We start from the raw sequence: 20,391 nt of genomic DNA on the forward strand, positions 1-20,391 counted from the left end.
ATATAATATTATTTTGCGAATCCCCTGTTTTAGTTGTTACTATGTTCAAGCAGTATATGTTACTGATGTTGTTGCGCGGGTTTTTTTATTTGTTGTTTTTATTTAGGATGCAGATCCGCTACAGACACCTACCTTACCTTTTCCTTTTGTTGTTTTAGCACTTTTTTATATATTTCTTATATGGCAGAAATAATTTTTTTATGTGTTTTAATTAAGCTTAAAAACATTTGCTTCATTTTAATCACAAAAATCATTCCAAAAGTTCAATCTCATTATTAAATTTTTAACTTCATAAATTACGTTTTGTTTTAATAGTACTAATCTTCCTTATTCAATTGCACTTGCTTCTTATCGCTTTTTCGAAGGCGGGACATTCCGAATCCCTACTTCATTTTGCTTTCGTACAAAAAAAATATTCCCAATTTTTACCAGACAATGCATGTTACATCTTGCAACTTTGAAGAGATGTTCATCGTTTCTTGGATTACACAGTGATTTGCTGGTTTTATTTTTGTGCCACTCATTTGTTTCTTCACTTGACCTTCTCTGGAGTTTGTTTCTGCTATTTAAACTTATTGCTTTTTTATTTTTCTCCCAATTTGTGCGCACATACCATTTGGTTGGTGACGGATTCGACGTCCAATTATGGAAATTTCATTATTTCTAAATGTCAAAACAAAAAACTTGGCCGTAAATGAAAAACAAATTTCGTATGTTAACAACGAAGCAGCCGGAAAGAATAGTTCTATGAACTATACTATATTTGTAGTTCCAGTTTTGTGAGTTAAAAACATTTTATCGCTTCTTATGCTTAATCTTCAAAATATTTTTATTTATTCTTATACTCATCTTTCAATTTAATCATGTACTGAATGCCATAAGGATTATGTAACAAGTTTTATTTCTTAAAAAAATGAATGCCTTAGTCTGCACAAGAATTCATTGTTACAAATATTTCAGTAATAAAATTTAAAACTTGAGTGAAATAAACCTTATAATTAGTTTTTATAAACCATGAATTATTTAAAATGAATATTTTGACATGAAAAATGCATATAAGACCTTCAGAACAAAATTTCAAAACTTATAAAAGCTAACATTTAACACATTTTGAGCTGTTTTATCAAGATTTGTCAAACACGTCTTACTTAATTTTAACAAATAAATTACCATACCCATATTATATTTCAGTGACAGCAGATAATAATAGAAGAACAAATAATATAAAAGCACTGATATTTTCTTCTGTTCTTCTAAGGGTAATAGTCAATTAACAATTGTTCCCATTAATTTGTTCATTTTTTATAGTATTTCAATACGAACGCGATCAACAATTAGCTTGACGCTATGTACAGTATGTTGTTGAACGGATTTATTCAAAGTCGATACATACATACATATATAAAAATGGTTCAATCAAAGCTTATGACTAATCGTACGACAAACGGATATTAAATACTTAAAAAGCAGTACGATTTTTTTGTTAAAGTAAAAAGTATTTTGCAAATGAAAAAGTGCAAACTAATGCCATTTCCATACATCAGTGTTTGTTTGCGTACCGAATAATTTATTTAATACCGTTTTATGTGGTTATATTGAAAGCAAGAAAATTTCCTAGCAGCAATTTTGAGCAATAAGACATTTACCCGAACGTCGAAGTAAATTTGGGTTTCAAACCATTCATTAAGTGAGAGATGTGAAAAACCCAAATATGTTTTAAATTTACACTAATAAAATCCAAATCCACTTAGTCATGAGAAATATATAAAATATATGTAGGTAATATATTAAGATTCAGCTAGTTCCTTTGTAAATTAGTTTTTTCACGTCTATAAATTAATAGTTTCTAATTCTACCAATCAAGTTACGACATCTCGTAATCAACTGAGCTATAGATTCAAATAAAATAAAATAATGGCACTTGCCTCTTCAAATAGAATCCCTTTATCTAATGCCGTTGTCTTAAACTTTTTTAAACTCATGCTTACCATTATTAATTTTGAGTTTAATCTATTATACCGAAAAATCTATGGATCCAAAAACAAACAAGCATCAATTCATATCAATTGCAAATGATTTTAGAGTAAAGATCTAAAATTTGTTTCATGAAATTCCTAAAGTATACGGGACACATTATATATGTCGAATATTGGGTTGTTTTATAACCATGTCTAAAACAATTATTGAAAATAATGACCTAAAATTCAAAGCAAGTGCAAAAATGTTTGACATATAATATTTTACGTATTTTCAATATTGCTACTTTCTAATTGAGTCAAATTATGCATTTTGGAGAAAAAATTGTTAGTTTTTAGATAGATTTCAGATGAGAAGTTTTGGCGATTCCAAAGAACTGCAAATCATTCAATTTGATTACTCGTTTAGAATTCTAGGACAGACATTTTAGTGATATGTAAAATTATTTTGTTTAAATTTGTTTTGACATATCCCAAACTTTTATATAACTTTATTTTTTGAATATATTGATTTACACATATATCTTTTAATTTTGAAAATATTTCTAACAGCACAAAATTAGTCTTAACGTTTCCTTCAGTTAAAATAATTAAACTCTTGCACAAAAAACCTGATTTAAGATTTAAGTGTCTGCCTAGTCATTATACTTACAATAAAAAAAGAGTTTTTTAAATAACAAACTATGAAGTTGAGTTGTGGATTTTATTTTTTAATGTATGTAAGATTTAGAGAACAACACAATTTTAATACTTATATATGTTGCCTAAATCCACCCAAATTTTCAGCTAAATAATTACCGATAAATCGAATGGTCTTATGGATTCCTGCGTAACACTTTTTTCTAATATACTTCACTTTTTAGGTAAGAAATTTCGCAAATCGATTTGTTTGGATATGGAACATTAGAATTGCATTTGCAAGTCTGCCAATAACTATTTACTTTGTATATTAAAATACATATAGCATTTCAAAAATAATATACAGCATTGAGATAACCGCTTAAATAACATGATTGATATTGTCAAATAAGCATTTTAACTCGAATAATAATAGAGATAATTTATGTGTAATATAATTAAGTTAATTATCAAACTCCATCTGCGTACATGATCATTCCACCTTTTGAAAGTTTTGTTCACAAAAGTCTTATTGAGACGAGAGCGAAATACGAACTTATAACATATCATGGAATATATCATACTACAATATAATTAAAAAGCTTACTTTATGTGTCTTGTTCCGTTTTACTGAGAAATCCCTTGCCCATCACGTAATTTTTTAATTTCTTTCGTAGCCCAGTTGCACAATGATTTGGTTCGCGTTGCCTTTGAACGCTTACCGTCGGCTAAAAATTGAGTAATCGTGACATCTTCTAACATTGGGTACAACCTTTGTCCAAATGCGGTGCACAAATCACCAATGAATCCAGCAGCGCTAGCTATCATTGAGTCAGAGGTTTCACCTTCGAGAGCAATGCGTTTGATAAATGCAATTATATTAGCTAAATGAGGCTCCAGATGAAAAACATCAGGATGTGGCTGCTGCTCAACGCCCTTTAAACCTTGGATTATTCCTGTATATGCTTCCAATACGCTTTCCCGCAATTCATTTAAATATTCTACCATGTCGTAGCTGTTTGGATCCACCTAAAAGTATACAATTTTTAATGTAAATATAAAATTTTAATGTATTAAATACAATTGATTTATGTTACCTGAAGTTGTGAAGCAGCAAGAAGCATTTCTAGTACAACGTTCAAATATTTTACAAATTCACTGCCAATACTTAATGCCATATCCCCGAAAGCTGATAAGATTTGTGGCTTGACACTGCGGTGGAGTGTTGGTTCGGATAAGTTTGCAAGAAGTAAAGCCATAATTTCGTCACAATATGGAATAATAAGTTGCTTTAGAGCTCGGCATATATCTCCAGTTAGGCCAACAGCAGCACAGCATACTTGATATTCTTGATGAGCTTTTAGTCCCATAAACAAAAATGGTTTAAATGCATCCATATACTTAACAAATTTATACCCAAGTAATTCAACAAGTGTTGAAACGGCTAAAAATGCATCTTCCTGAACTCCACCCGTTTTACCAGAGCATGAGTTGAACATTGTCAGGAGTGCAGTCATAATAGCATCAGATATTTGGGGAGCGTCTTCTTCGCGAACTTTTCGAAGCACACTTTGCAAGGTAGCGCAAAGTAAAGATTGTAAGTCATTAAACTGATGGCGGTCATTGTGACTAGCAATATGGGATTCCATTTGTAATACTTGATTAAGCCGCTCCAGAATAACAATAGTTGTTCTTTGAACTACTAAGTAGCAATCCAGTGGTGAATTTTTTATCATGTCCATTAGCGCTTCATAAGCAGCCGCTCGTAGATTCGCTTGCGTGCCATCTTGCCTATCTGTCGTCTCTAACAACTGTGTAATAATATATTCGAAATACGGTGATAGACAATATGTTTCTGGGGTTTCACCCTCATTAACTTCGGCTGCTTCATAAGCGGCATCTGATAAACCTATAAATGCCCAACAAACGTTAGCAGCAACGCGGGGCTCGGCTTTTAGTCCTTTGATAAAGCATTCGAGAAGGGTATTCAAGTAGGTTTTGTTAATCGCTGCCTCTGGAACAATCTAAAAACGGTATGCATTATAAACTATTGGCTTAAAACAGGAAAAAGTTGTTCAGAGTAACTAATAAAACACGTAATGATGTACCACTCTATTTGTAAATTCGTCATTCATTCCTACACATTACAAAGAATCTAAAATTATTTAATGTAGTTTGCTAAATTCTTTACAGCTAAAAGCATATGGAGCGCCAAGAGTAAAGAACTCAGGAAAAAAATACTTAAAAGAAAAAATTCTTTATAAGAATATTGGAATCATTATGGTGATCGGAATAACAAAAATTACGAACGCATCAGAGCTGATGAGCATTTCCAGAGTAAAGGTGAATAACACAATTAAGTACTAAAAAAGGAGATTTACCAATTTACTTCGAAATTAGCCAAAGCAAAGAAGACGACCCCGAGTAATGTTAGACAATCGTTAGTTACTTTCGACTACCATGCATTAATGCTCCGTACACAAAATTAAAAGCTCTCTCACGACATCTCCGCCAAGCATTTAACAATCTCACAAAAGCAAGAATGAGCTATGAAGCGCATATTCATAATGTCAAAGTTCAAATAATTTCCTGGAGAATCCAGCTTTTCGAAAATGGATAGTGTATGTATGTATAGTTACATATAATCGTATTCGCTAATAAATACAGTTTAGATATTATACCATTTTTTTTTACCAAATATATCAATAGCATCTTCAGAATATTTAATTATCCCTTTGATTATGTACTAAATTGTTAATTAAGATGTGAATTAAAGGAATTTATTAAACATATCTTCTCTAGAACTAAAGAAGAAATAATTATGTTCTTCTCTTTGCAAACTTAGTCATAATTTATGCATGCTATTTGATTATCCCTGGACTTGATACCCACTGTGGTGAATTCTGCCAGTGAAACCTTACCGAATGGTATATTATAAATGTGTATATGAAAAGCAACAAAAAAGCGAACTGCCATTAATTAATGAATAAATATTAATCTTAAATCCAGTATTGGTGACTGAGCTCGAAACTATTCTTTGGATTTGCTGAGCAAATGGCATAGGTACCTATGAGTAAAAATAATAAATCATAAAATAAATCCTTCCAAATTTAAAAGTCTAATTTCTGCTATAAATTAATCTTCAGTTCTTTGCAAAAATGTTGAACAAATTTTTAAAATTGTTTGCGACGTGATCATATGTTTCATCTATACCCAGCAAGGCTCTTCTTGTTCAAAATCTATTTTATCTCCATGTGCTAACAGTTAATTATTTTTCTCATGCACCTATAATTGAGCACTTTGTATAACATTAAAAAAAATGATTTTTCATCTCCGAAATCTGTTTTTAAAGCTTCCATTAACGCTCTTTACTGTTAGTTTCTATTACTCTATTGTGTGATATGTTATTAATATTTATGTTTTAAGTAAAATTGTATACCTCAAGTCTTTAATATATGCCAGTCATGCCATAGACTAAATAAAACGAAATGAACATGAAACGGATAACCACTTTTAAGTCTTATCTTCATTTTGTACCTGTAAGGTTTTGTAATCATAGATTTAATAAAATGAAAAAATTAAATGAAAAACGAAAGAAAAATACTACGGATACGATATACAACATTAGAGCATACATTATCTGACCGATCTAGTTTTACATCCGGTTAAGGATGCTACAAGAACAACAATCATACGATACACCAAACTCTTCAAAATGGTAAGATAGAATTAGGCAAATTTTGCATTAACGACTCGGCAAGATTTACCGAACTCTTAGTTAGCAATGCCCTTGAAACCGTAAAACATTGACGACCTAGATAAAAAAGTAAACCGGTAGGGAAATAAAATAAAAATGAGGTGAAGGAACCCGATAAGCGGCCTAATACTTAGTGCTTTCAAGTAAAACAAAAATCTGAACTATTGTGAATGAGCTCTGGGAAAATACTTGAGAGTACAAGACAAAACGATACATTCATCTTTTTAGTATACTGTGGCAAACGTTTTAGGTTACGGTTAGGACAAACGTCTTGTCATTTAAATGTATAAATCTGATTATATTGTTTTCAATGTCAGCAAAACAGGAAATCAATGAAAGGCCTACGATCTGTTTAACTCTGTTTAACTCTGGAAAACTCTCTTTACCGGGAACGATCACTAAACCGACAGACCCGTAACCGCATTAATGATTATGCGGTTTACAGTATAACAAAAATGTGACTTTTACTGAGGCAGGTAAGGCCTTGACGCGATGTATAATCAAAAGTGATTCAAGCATCTCAAACCCTCGGTAAAGACAAACCATCTGCACAGGCACGAATATAATCCAATACCTCCTGTCGCTTCTGCGACCAATCCACGGAAACCTCAACACACCTTTTTCTCGAATGTTATACCATAGCAAGAAGGAGTAAGCTTCTCGGCGTATGCGCTCAGCAAACCCCATCTCCATTTTAGGTTTATTGAGAGAGCTGAGTTTGGATGAGGTACTGTGATAAGTAGAGGGGGCAAGAAACCTTAACATCCTCAGGGTTTCCTACGAAAAATTTCAAAATAAAAGTATATCCAAGAAACCAAGGAATAGAAATTTATTTATTTGTCATTAAAGTTAATGCATTCAAGATGCATTTTTCGGATTTCAGCAAAACAAAGGTAGGTGTGAGCGTTAGCAGAAGTTGAGTAAAAAATAGAGGCTAACCAAAGTGCTTCCGAAATTTTCCGATAGGAAAAACTCCCGAAAATTCATTGGCATACCTAAAAGATGAAACCCTTGATACCCACATTATTGATAACGGAATTGAGGTCTCAAGATGAAATACGAAATTCAATAACGCGGCTAGAGAATAGCAGAGGCACCAAAGCTAATATACTATTGTAAGAGCTAGTCAAATATGGGCGTAAGGAGCTCAGAAGATGTATGCATGAACAGAATATGGTGGCATTACAACGAATCTCTTATAATATTAGCATAGATAAAGAAATATTATAAAAGAACTCTTATTTTCGGATGGCGTAGTTGTTGATTCTCTAAATATCATAATATGTGTTCTAAATATACATAACAATTTTCCTTCCTATGTATGGTAAAAACATAAAATCCAAATGGGAAGAAAAAATTGTGGCAATCTGAAACGTCAAAAAAATTAACTATTTCAATAATTAGTAGAAACCTACATCACATATCCGTCCAAATGTCCATGCCGTAGTATCTCGAACTATTACGCTCTCATCATACATTAGATGTATAAGTGTAGGCATTGCTTGTTCTATTAAAGGTTTTAGTGTATTAGTTTCCAAGCCACTTAAAATGGATCCGAAGGTCATAACAGCAGCATCGCGAAAACGCCAGTTAGGTGATTCTATGTTATCTTTGATAAAGGGGAAAACATACGGAACAATCTCATCTTCGCAACAAGTTGCTAATAGCATCAGACAAACAGATGCGGCTTTTGCTGGGCTCCAGTTGTCTTCATCATCACATTCATCCTGTTTTGTTAGTTTTTCGACTAATACAGGTGTTAGGTATTGCAAAGCGCCTCTAGCGTAATGTTTTGAAACTCGAATGGGAGCACGTCCAGCGTCATTCGCTTCTTGAGTTTCAATTGCTAAATCGATTTCTTCATCGCAGACATTTGACCAAAATTCGATTCCCTGTAAAGCTATTTGATCATTTTCAGACTTCATAGCTTCCAAAGTAATAGGAAACAAAGCTTGGGCCATATAAGGTTCCATGTATTGATAGTAAAGTGTCAGAATTTTAACCAGGCACTGTAGAGCGGCAACACAAACCTGTGTGTCTTGAGATTGAGTTGCTTCGCAAACTACCTCCATTATAAAATTTCGTTCAAGATCTTTTTCAAAATTAGCTTTGGTAAATTCTAAGGAATTGTGTAGAGCCGTTGTGGCTGCTAGCCTAACGTGATTGCTCGGCTCCAGTTTTCTCATTCCATGAATAATAGCTGTTAAAATTTGATTCGACTGATGTTCTAGCACGCCATAACGTATGTCTTGGCAGATGTACCCAATAGCTTCAAGGGCGGCTTCACGGTCCATTTCGCTGGAATTATCGGTCACAACTTTGTTGACTAACGTTTGAATAAGAACTGGCCATCCTTTTAGCGGTAATTCTGTGACGGCTACATAAGCAACACACTGTGCAGCGCAGGAAGGTCGAGTATTTTCAGTTCCTAAAGCAGCAAGGATCTAAAAATAAAATTTGCGTGAGTAAAGTACAAAAATTTATACAATTAGCTAAATACATTTTTCTTTATGTACTCGCGTGTATCCTCCGAAAATTGGTGCCATCGTTGCTGATATTGTTGATTGACAGTCTCATCTTTACTGGTTAAATGATTTTTAAGTTGCAACCCTGCAGCCATACGTGCTACTGGACTGTTGTTAACAGATACCAATATATCCGAAAGTGCTTTTAAGAATTCAGGAAGATTTTCTTCAGCAGCTTGTTCCAAAAAATTTTTTGCTGATAAAAGCTCATTTTTGTCTAAAAAGTTAAGAAAAAATCAATTTATTTAGTATTTCTCTTAAACTTGATTCGAATTCTTGTCCACTAATTTGAATTAAAAATATTGTACACGTATTTCTGTTAGGCAGATTTTTGACTGCAATTATTTGTGATATGTTAATTTTTTTTGTTCAGACAATCGATACCACATTTATTGGCAAACTTAGTGATAGATAAGGCACAAAGTGATACAAAGTTTTTATGAAAATGGTCATTCTACATGAAGTGCATTTTGCATATTGCGTGTTTTTCTGTCAGCACATTTCACCCAAACGGATACGTTGACAAGCAAAATTGTCACATTTGAGGTACTGAAAACGTCATTTAGGAATAATCTATGCACCCACGAGTCATAGTTTGGTGTCGCAAACGATACCAGTAACGCATCTACGGTGATCGGTGAACGTTACATATAACATAACAAGATAAACAAATTTTTATGGCCTGAATTAAATTGCGATTTGACAGCATTTGATTTCTTTCTCTGGGGCGACGCAAAAAGAATGACCAATAAGCCCGAGGCAATTCCAGAGCTGAAGAACCAAATCACACGCGTTATAAATAATATACAGCCAGAAATATACAAAAGTCATGGAAAATTTTGATATGAGTTTCGTACATAAATGCCATCAATCATTTCTTCTATTTTACCTTTACTACAGGTATACATTGATTCAGAGTAACGAATATCTCGAATCGTTAAATAAACAAATAAAAATCAGGTAAAAAAATAAAGGACCATGCGTTTTTTTTTTTCTTTTTTTGGAAAAAATTCAAATTACTGCAAATGTACACAAACTAAGTGAAGGATATGTTAATATAAAATTTTGCTTAATGTTCAGTAGAGTAGAGAGAAGTAATCATTTAGTACGTCAGCCCAACGCCAAATAGGACCCTCGATCCGAAACAGGTCGGGTAATGCCTTATTTCCTTTTCGACCGCTTCTGAATACGTCGAAATTAGGCTTATTTCAGTACTTGATCGTAGGAGCATTGCGGCAAACTGCGGATGACATTACTGTATACGGAACTCATGATATGGTTTCCGCGAAATTAGAGGATTGAGGTTCCATTGAAAACCTGTTGTCTACTCCTGGAAATATGGGGTCGAGTTTAGTGTAAAGTCGCATTGGCAATTTTAAGCTAAGTATAATGATTTAACATCAAATAATAGGAAAAGTTTTCTCTGAAACTTGGTGGAGCTGTATTTCAACACTCCTTATAATTTAACCTCCATTTCCAAATAGTTAAAAACGCCTCTCTATGTTTTCTCCTGCTTTTGAAGTAATCTTAAATTTTGCTGTCTTCCTTTCCTCTTTCAAAAATAAAATCAAATTTTGTTTTTGAATAACTTTTGAAAAAGGGGCTCACATTTAAATTAACGAGGCAAATACAACAAAACCACTGTTTACTATCCATTCGAAGTGCTTAAAAAGTCCCATAATACACAGTAGGCGTTTACAATAGATTTTGTCTAACCTAACCATCTCAGCAATCCTTAATATTTTAGAAAATTCTATGTGTTTTAATTCATATGTGATAATTTGTAGTTGGCTTAGCTTTCCTTGTACAATATTTTCTCGTTAGCATTTATGTGTATTTTAAAAATCATCTTTCGTGCCCATATTGCCATGTAAAACGAAATGATGTACTATACTGAATGCTATTCGAATACCTTTTTTGCAAATATAAAATATTAATAAATCTATCACTCACCTGGCGAAACCGTTTTTTCCAACACCCTAATCAAATGTAGAGCCACTTGAGCATTCATTTTGAAACTGTTGTTTTGAGTATTTTTTCCTTTGAACCTGAAAGACATAAAAATAATAATTAATTCCATATTCATATGCCGAAGTATCCAAAATTGAAAACAGGAAACCCATTAAACATCGGAATATGATCCGATAGCCTCATATGATAGAACACGATTCGGACACCTACAAAATTACAGGTTTTGCTGCCAATATTTGTCTATATCAATGTTTTGAGTTTTTGTGGTCAATACCAATGTTAAATATAATAACTTGTTACAAAATGTTTAAAACAAATACTTTTTTTCAGTTGGATTGAAAATAAAATATTTTAGTTTAACTAAGAACCAGTGTTTAAAACTGAAGTCAATTTTAATAATATGATTAAAGGGCAAGAACATTAAAGATATACTAAATAAATAATATCAGATAATTTTTTGCGTTTTATTCAGACACAAATGTCAAAGAAAAATTCTGCGGTATATGTATGTATGTTCGAACAAAATATGAAATAAAATTTTATAAAATAAATTACGAATGCTGCGCTTCCTAAAAAAAATTTTTATTAGCTAAATAATTCCATCATATCAACATAAAAATATGTGTGTTCTGCGTTTCATTTCGATTTGAAAAGTAAAACGATATACATTCAGACTCCTTTTCGTGATGATGTTCTCAATTCCGAGCGATATCAAAAAGTTTGAAATCATTTTCATTTATACTCGTATATATCTGCTTTTACATCATCACACAAAATAAATTTGATTCAAGGAAACATTCCCAAAATATTCTTAATAATAAAACAGAGTGTTTTTCTATTGATTTTTGTTGATTCAACTTATAATTTCTTATACGCATGTATATGGAAAAGTTACTTTGATGTATGAGCCGTTCAGTGCACAAATCGATTAACTCCACTTTTTGAAAAATCTTAAAATTTAAGTGTCAAGTCATAGTGGTACTGTCATAGTTTTATATATTTCTAATTATTTTTCTGGATAACAAATATTAGCACCAATAAACAACATTTTAGCCATTGAATAATAAGCAATTTATTTCAGAGGCAATTTTAAAATCGTTTCAATAACGCAATTTAAATGCACCAGCAACTTTCAAAAAATAATTTTTTTTTTTTTTAAGTTGAATTTACCTAAAAATTAGGGAACGGCTGTTTTATAATTTTGGTTGCCATGAATCCATTAAAAATACAAGCCACATGTTTGTTTGGCCAAAACATATATTAAAACTGTCTTAAGTTCATTGAAACTACCTTTTTGAATCAGCTATTTGCCCAATGATTCAGATTTTTTCATTGTTAAGTCACATGCGAAAAAAATTCACAAAATTTTTTCACTAGGTGATTGATATAATATAATTAAAACATGTAAAAAGGAAGCGCCATTTAATCTAATTCAAATGACCCACAGAGATTTTTTTTCTACTTATACAAAACTTATATACTATATAACATTAAATTATTAACAGAAAAGTGACCGTCACAGGGTTCCCAGTAAATTGGCTTAAAATACGCTGGATAAATTTAGAAAGGTGCAAACCCCACCTCATACAATTTAAATGCGGCTATAATAAATCGGCAGGCAATAGCAAACCTCCGAGTGTATTTTTATCATGAAAAAGCTCCTCATAAAAATATCTGCTGTTCGGAGTCGGCTTGAAACTGTAGGTCCCTCCATTTGTGGAACAACATCAAGACGCACGCCACAAATAGGAGGAGGAGCTCGGCCAAACACCCAAAAAGAGTGTACGCGACAATTATATTTATATATATATATATATATATATAATAAATATTAAGAATTTAATAACATTAATATTATATTTATAAGGAAATCTGTATCAGGCAAACCCCAATTTCTGAAAAATATAGATCAGCATCTGTTCTATCTTAAAGATAGAACTGCGACAAACGAAAAAAAGGAGAGACATTATGGGCTTGCTAAAATTCATTCGTCCTGTTAAACAATGTTACTATAAATACTTGACAACTAATCGAAAAGACGAGTCCTAACATACAGCTGATGAAGAAGACATTTTTATATCGTTCCCATGACAGTTGGTTACCGGAACGACCCGGATTTATGTCCGGTCAAGGACTGTCACTCCAACAGCATTCCCCATACATGTAAGCTACAAAACCATTTTTTATATTGCTGATTAATTAATTAATATTATAACTGAACTGTTAACATTTATTTTATGGAAAATCTGTAACAAAAATATATAATAGCTAACACTGAATTCAACTTTATTACTTTTTTCAGTTACCAAATCGATTAACTACTCCACCAGTTATATAAAAATTGTAACAAAATTTAATATATGAAAGATATATGTATAGAGTTTTTCAGTAAGAGCGCTTCAACTTTTGAACTTTTTTGAATAAAACACAAACGGTTTGACTTTTTTAACTAATTTTTTTTTTATTATCGAGTTTGAACATATACATTTAAGTATGAAATTCGATTTCTTTTGCATGACCACCGCGTGCATGTTTTACGAAGTCCAATCGTTGAACCCAAATTTCGACCACTCTTTTACATAAATCGACCGAAATTCCAGCAATTTCGCGTTCAATATTGGCTCTGAGCTCACAAATCGTCGCCGGCTTGTTACTGTAGACCAATGACTTCACATAACCCCAAAACGAGTTGTTTGTTTTGTTATCAATATTTTTGTTTTTTAATATTTTTTCATATTAGTTTTATACATTTTATTTTTCGACTTATCAGACGGATTGCAACCGAACTTCAAAAGAATCCTAGGTAATTTACATGAAAAGCAAGCACACAAAGAAGCTACTCCAGCTTATATAAGCGGTTTGAGGTCAACACGCTTAACTATACACGACTCTATAATACAAAATAGTTTGTTGACATCATTCTTTGGAGCTAAAATCGGCATACTCGGAGCCAACCTGAATTGTGGTAGTTGGCGGATAAAATCTTTCTTCATGACGGTTTGGATTTGACAAAAGTTCGATGTTATTTGTTGAGCAATCAACTTTACCGTATTTCGATGTCCAAAAGTTATTTTGAAATGTTTGCGCCATCGTGATAGTTTTTATTCCCGAAGCAGGGAAGATTGCGCGTGTCTTTCAGAAGAACTTTAGGCCAATCAGCTCGTCATAGTTCCTTCTAAAAACTGTGGGCGTTGGATCAATCTCCAAATAAAACGTTGTTTGGCTTGCTTAACTTGGCGACGTAACCTACTAGTTAGTCGGAAAATAATCTCCTACTGTACGCTCACACAGTTTTCACATTAACTCTTCAAGGAGGTGTTCTTTCTCCACTTCTGTGGAACCTGGCGGTAAACGATCGCTTTTAATGCTTGATAGTCGAGGCTAGAAAGTAATTGTTTACGCAAATAACATAGTTGTTGTCACAAGTGGCAAATATCTTTGAACTCTAAGCGATCTAATGCATACCACTCTAATAAAGCTGTCTAAATGGAATCTAAATAGCCAAGCGTCGATTAAATCTCTTGGTGGGGGTGGGATTGTCACTAATTTCATCACTGCTCGCCTATCAGCAATTGAAGTGGAAGGACATACTGCGGTATGTAAATACGAATGCAAAAAGAAGAATCTTAGCACACTTGCTGAATTACAGGCGGCTATTGACGGCAATCGTCGCGAGGGCCGTCGCTCCGGTTATGGCCAATATGAGGCAATGCGCAGTCAGTTGCAAAGTCAATGGCGGCTCTATGAATTTTCCAGGCAACATGTATATGCCACCCAACATGGCTGCAGCGGCCAATTTTCGGCAACAGACAATCTGCCGCCGATCCGATGAAGAAGATGACGGAGATGTACACAGCATCATCAATTCATTGGCACGCCGCGAAGAGAACAATCGGGCAGCATTAATGAATGTTCATCAACAACGCCAACATTTGGCGCACAATCGATATGGCGGTAACATAATAAATGGCAATAACGACAGGTCTAGTGATTCGGCCATTGCAAATTCACCGCCGACCAGTGGGGTGTCGTCTGGTGGTAGTGTCAACAACAATGGCAATGACCACAGAAGTGTCAAAGCGGCATAACGTTTATGGCACGCCGGCAATGAGCTGTGCCACTGACGCTAGGCGCACACAGTCTGTGGAGCCAGGTTTTGGTGATGTAAAGAATGCATTGAACCTGTTGTCCGGCCTGGCGTTCCACCTGTCACGAAATGGTTACTACAGTAAATCTGTAAATCTGAACATAAATAACGTTAAATATTCGGGTATGCTAGTGGCCGAGTCTACTGGTAGTGCCACCTCACCCGGTGCCGTAAGTCCCAATACGCCGAGAAATAATAAAATGAGAGATATGCTGCCAGATGAACCAAATGCAAATAGTATGAACGGCGGTGCAAATGGCACGAATGGTGGCCACGAAAATGAGAGCATTGGCGATGGCGACCATTCGATTAGTATGGGATAAGAAATGAGGGATGAGCTAAACGAGTCTGGAGTCAATAGGAATAGGATGGATCAATCGCCTCAGTAGGCGAGTAGGTTTTGCTCGTTCCCACGACAGTCGGTTCTACGTAACCGGAACGACCCGGATTTATATCCGGCCAAGGACTGTCACTTCAACAGCATTCCTCGTATATGCACGGGGAATGTTATGCTGCTACAACAACAACAAGTAGGTTTTGCTTGGTTAAGGAAGGATTGACTCGATTGGCGAGTGGAACACAGGAACTATGGTACTATTATATGAGAACATTATTCTCATATGGCATTCAAGCACTTCACTCGCTGAATTTGGTTCTTCATTTAATTTCAGTTAAACAAGGTTAGGTTAGGATACTTTTGGAGTACATTTGAAATTCACCTACACATTTATGCAAAGAAAAATTTATATATTTTATACAAAAACCTATAATTTTAAGCCACGATTATTACGCCATTGAAGTTTAATGTTAAATCACTGAAGTAATTAAAGTAGCCAGCAAAAAAAAAAAAAAAAAAAACATTGAAAAAGAATGTACATACATATTTAAATGTAAAACAAAAACAAAAAAAACGTGTAGTGTGTAAATTCATGTCTTCCATATTGATTGGATTTAAAATAATTTTATTGTTATTTTATTTTTTTTTATTTTCTCTCCTTGCGTGTTTTCGATCACGCCTTCATTTATACATTTGTACATATTTATTTTACAACTCTTAAATTTATGTATTGTTTTGAAATTCTAATGAGAAGTTTGAGAAGACCACCTTTGAAACAAGCTACAGTGGCAATTCGATAATCCGAATTATGAGTGTAGATCACTGTTAAATAAATATATAAGTTTAGTAAATGACAGACATCTCTTAACGAGATGGCAGAATATTTCCGCATCCATTTTATGTGGATGCCAGGACATAGTGACATACAAGGGAATTGTAGGGCAGACGAATAAGCGAGAGAGGGCACTACTACATAATTGTGGTATCACGAGTTGGTTTGAAGACTCTCTGCCACCTACTTACCTACCTTGGGCAAACGTGTCTTGCAGTAAATCAACACACATATTTGTGGAGAGTGAAATTTTTTCTGCATGCTTCCACAGATACGATATTTTTAAGTACGCATACGATTCATGTGCGAGCATTGACTGTGGTATCATAAGTTATTGTTGGCGAAATTCCCCTGCAAGTGGTATGAGACCGCCTCATATCGGATAATCTTTTTCTCGAAAATTTTGCTGAGCCTAGTCAAGTTATTTGAGCGATTTCTTATGAACTATGGTGCATTCATCCCAAATCATAATTTGGCAAATTTGAAGAACGGCGGTCACACATTGTTGTTGATGTTACATATAGTAGCAGTGTTGAGAAAATTCCTAGGGTAAAATACGGTGCACTAGACAGGGCTAGTGTACTGGGGCGGCAGCCCTTGGTCGGGAGTAAAAACCCGAGTCATTCCGGTAACGTAGAACCGGCTGCCATGGAAACGCAGAAAATTCCTCGACGATTCCACTGCTAGTGCAATCTTATTCTGCTTTCGAACCGAAGACATTATCAAATTTCTGAGCAATGTTTTTAGCTTAGCACCAAGAGTATATGAATATTACATTCGTATTTTAAATACAGGAACTTCTATATTCATTTCATTTCATTAAGAACAAACAATTCATTAAAAAGTAATTTGTTCCTAAATAACATAAAATATTTATTTATATTTTATTAATAGGTACCGACGCAAAATGCCCACCCCGCATGCGGGAGAAGTTCGGATTAACACATGATGCGAATCACTTTTTGAATTGATTTTAATCGTAGACTTGTTTATATATGGTAGAACAGGTGTAGGGATCCCACTTTCATTACCACGGCCAGGACTAACTTCACTTTGGTCTCTTCCAAACTGATATCGAATTTTCGATGGGAGGATGCTTAAAGTTCACTCCTTCACATTCAGTTCTCTCACCGAAACCCGGCCAAAGATATCCTACAGGAACCTGAGGAGAGCGGTCTGAGATCTACACTCCGGGAGAAAACTTAGCTTTCATGGAGGAATCACATCGAACGCTCCCTAACGAAAAAATCCCTACTAATAATGGACAACCAGCTCTTGTGTACGCACTTAAGATAGAAGAATTAAATCTTCATCATGGACTCATCGCGAATAATACGTGGAGGACTGCCATGAGTCCTCGAGGTTTAGACGAATTCTGTTGGGCAATTCCACGCCTATGGAGTATATAATAGGAAATAAAGTTTAAAAAATAAAATCCGTCTTGTCTTCTTTGTAATAGTTATTCTTTTTAATTTAGCTTTTAATTCTGTCATCGAGCACCCTGCTCCAGCTAAGTAGAGGATGAGGTGGAATCATCTCAGCATCTTTTCCTTAGCTATCCTTCTCCCGCGGGGTTAAGATTTAGGCATCTTGGCTCTCATTTCATTGCCACGCCTGATAGGGCAGACCTAGATATTAGCCACCTGATGAATTTCATAAGCAGCTTGAAGCGATTAACGTAGTGCAGCCAACGTTCGGCCGCCATCGTCATTTAGCACAAAAATATATTTTATAATTAATCATATACTAAGTTGGACTCATGATGTCTATTAAGTATGTGATGTAGTGACAAATGTTATTTTTAAATAATATCAAAATATATACATTTTTTATTATTATTTCGGGTCCAATAATACAGCACGTATTTGTCGACTTGAAAATCCTAATATTTTCGGTTCATACGAAAAGAAGAATGCGCTAAATTCCTAAATTTATATACTCTCCTTTAAGTAAAATAAATACAAATAGTTATGCTTGTGACAAATTGACAAATATCCAAGAGCCTCCGAATGGTACGCCAAGGCTTGACTATTGCAGCAGTGACTTTTTCCCCCCTTCAAAGTTTATCAAAGATTGTGCCAGAATCTTTCTGGTATATTAAAGCGTAGAGTAGCGTAGAAAGTCGGCAGTTTGAGAATTAACATAAGTGCATTCCAACAACATTTCTCTCTGATCTTAGAGTTCCATGTCAACACGATGTGCTAAAAAAGTAAGAAGTAACGGCTACCATATTCAATACTTAAAGTTACTTACGTTGCAAACAATTTAATAATCAGTGGCTTTATTTTCGTAATATTAATATTTGTATTGAATGGGCCGCCGTAGCCGAATGGGTTGGTGCGTGCCTACCATTCGGAATTCAGGGAGAACGTAGGTTCGAATCTCGGTGAAAGAACAAAATGAAGAAAAAGTTGTTTCTAATATCGGTCGCTCCTCGGCAGGCAATGGCAAACCTCCAAGAGTATTCCTATCATGAAAAAGCTCCTCATAAAAAAATATCTGTCGTTTGGAGTCGGTTTGAAAATGTAGGTCCCTCCATTAGTGAAGCAACAACCAGACTCACGCCACAAATAGAAGTAGGAGCTCGGTCAAACACCCAAAAAGGGTATACACGTCAATTATATATGTATGTATATATATAATGAATGGCTTGGTGCGTGACTACCATTCGGAAGAGCACAGCTCTGAATCTCCGTGCATAAAACATCAAATGACAGAAAGTCTGTTCAAATAGTGGTGGCCTCTCGGCTGGCGAACCTCAGATCTCTGCCACAAAAAAACTCCTCATAAAAATTCATTGGCCGTTCGGAGTCGGCTTAAAACTATAGGTCCCTCCATTTGTGGAAAAAACATTAAGAGCGCAACACTAATTGGAGGGATCATAAATATTTTAAGCGGATTGGGTACATATTTTTTATGATAAAATATTCGGTATTGTGAATTTCAACATGTTTAACTTTTTAAAAGGTTATATCCTTGGAAGGTTATATACGTGGAATCTCAAGTTGTTAGCTATAATAGAAATAGTATATTAAATTCACGTACAAAAGTCTGACTAGACGGGTGCCCAACGGGCCCCGGGTACGGTAGAAACCCACCAACGTAACTCTGCCGAAAGCCACCCAGCAGAATATGTATGAGCTGGGTAAAAGGTCTCAGAAATTTAAATATATATAGCAAAGTGAGCTTTGTAACTTAAGAGGGTCTGCTAATCTAAGGATTTCACACAATAATTCAATGTGAGTTTTTATATTAATGATTTGCTGTCCAGTTTGAACAGTTTAAAAACTATTAGTTTAGCTTATCTAAAGCACTAATACATACATATAATTGGCGCGTACATTTTTTGTTCAATGCTTGACACAGCTCCTCCATCAACTTGTGGTCATCAACAATTGAGCGGGCCTAAGTTTTAAGTCGCGTTCGAACGGCAGATAGGCTTTTATGAGAAGTTTTTTTCATGACTTAAATGCACTCGAAGTTTATCATTCTCTACAGAGTAGCGACTGCTATTAGAAAAAACACATTTTTTATCATTTGCCGTTTCATATTCACAGTATGTCTCGAACCCTGGCCCTACCGAATAGTAGTCACGCACAAATCATCCAGCTACGCGACCCACATCTTATTACTTATTACCATTCCCGATAGAACTAATTGAAATATAAAGTACATCAATATTCGAGTATATGCTTATTAAGTTTAACAAGATCCCTATTATATTCCACATTGAAAACACGATTATACTTACGAAAGGCTCCAGTACCAAGAACACTGTACACACAGGTAAATAGCAGCTTACTCCAATATTTATAACAATACCAAAAACCACCTATTTCTTTCCAGTGAAACGTATATTGCAGGGATAACAAACTATTTTAACTTTACAAACCTTTGCAAGACACCAGAAAATTAATTCAATCTAAAAGTAGTTAGAATTCGCAGTGATGCCATGTGTATTATACAAGCCACTTAAATCACTATTCATAGACTACACGCACGATGTGTGCATATAAAGGTGGCACCATCTACATTGTTTTGACGAATTTGACGGAACCAGCTATTATGTGGGACGTCTTGATAGAAAATAAAAAAAATCTCTATATGTCCAAGCGACTAGTTTGTAAATATTTGGTGAATATTTTGTTTTTTAAATTAAACTATATTATAAAAATGAAATGCCGCATGTTAAATTGTAAAAGAATGAATGAGAATAAAGTCGCCAAAT

At 34.3% G+C, this 20,391-nt stretch overlaps 1 protein-coding gene across 3 annotated transcripts; it reads right to left on the bottom strand.

Moving 5' to 3' along the window:
- Positions 1 to 802: 802 nt before the first annotated feature.
- Positions 803 to 20,129, bottom strand: LOC129247058 (importin subunit beta). 3 transcript variants are annotated; one of them, XM_054885941.1, is made up of 7 exons: positions 19,915 to 20,118; positions 10,830 to 10,924; positions 8,852 to 9,093; positions 7,767 to 8,795; positions 3,692 to 4,618; positions 3,202 to 3,623; positions 803 to 3,122 (listed from the first exon to the last, which is right to left on the bottom strand). In XM_054885941.1, exons 2-6 carry the CDS (start codon positions 10,885 to 10,887, stop codon positions 3,222 to 3,224), a joined length of 2,658 nt encoding a protein of 885 aa, XP_054741916.1. In that variant the 5' UTR covers positions 10,888 to 10,924; positions 19,915 to 20,118; the 3' UTR covers positions 803 to 3,122; positions 3,202 to 3,221. The 3 variants fall into 3 exon arrangements, with proteins under 3 accessions (XP_054741916.1, XP_054741915.1, XP_054741914.1); XM_054885940.1 differs by having other exon boundaries at positions 803 to 3,623; positions 20,056 to 20,129; XM_054885939.1 differs by having other exon boundaries at positions 803 to 3,623.
- Positions 20,130 to 20,391: the final 262 nt, after the last annotated feature.

Source organism: Anastrepha obliqua, chromosome 5, assembly GCF_027943255.1.
Source record: "Anastrepha obliqua isolate idAnaObli1 chromosome 5, idAnaObli1_1.0, whole genome shotgun sequence".
In the NCBI taxonomy this organism is placed as follows: Eukaryota; Metazoa; Arthropoda; class Insecta; order Diptera; family Tephritidae; genus Anastrepha; species Anastrepha obliqua.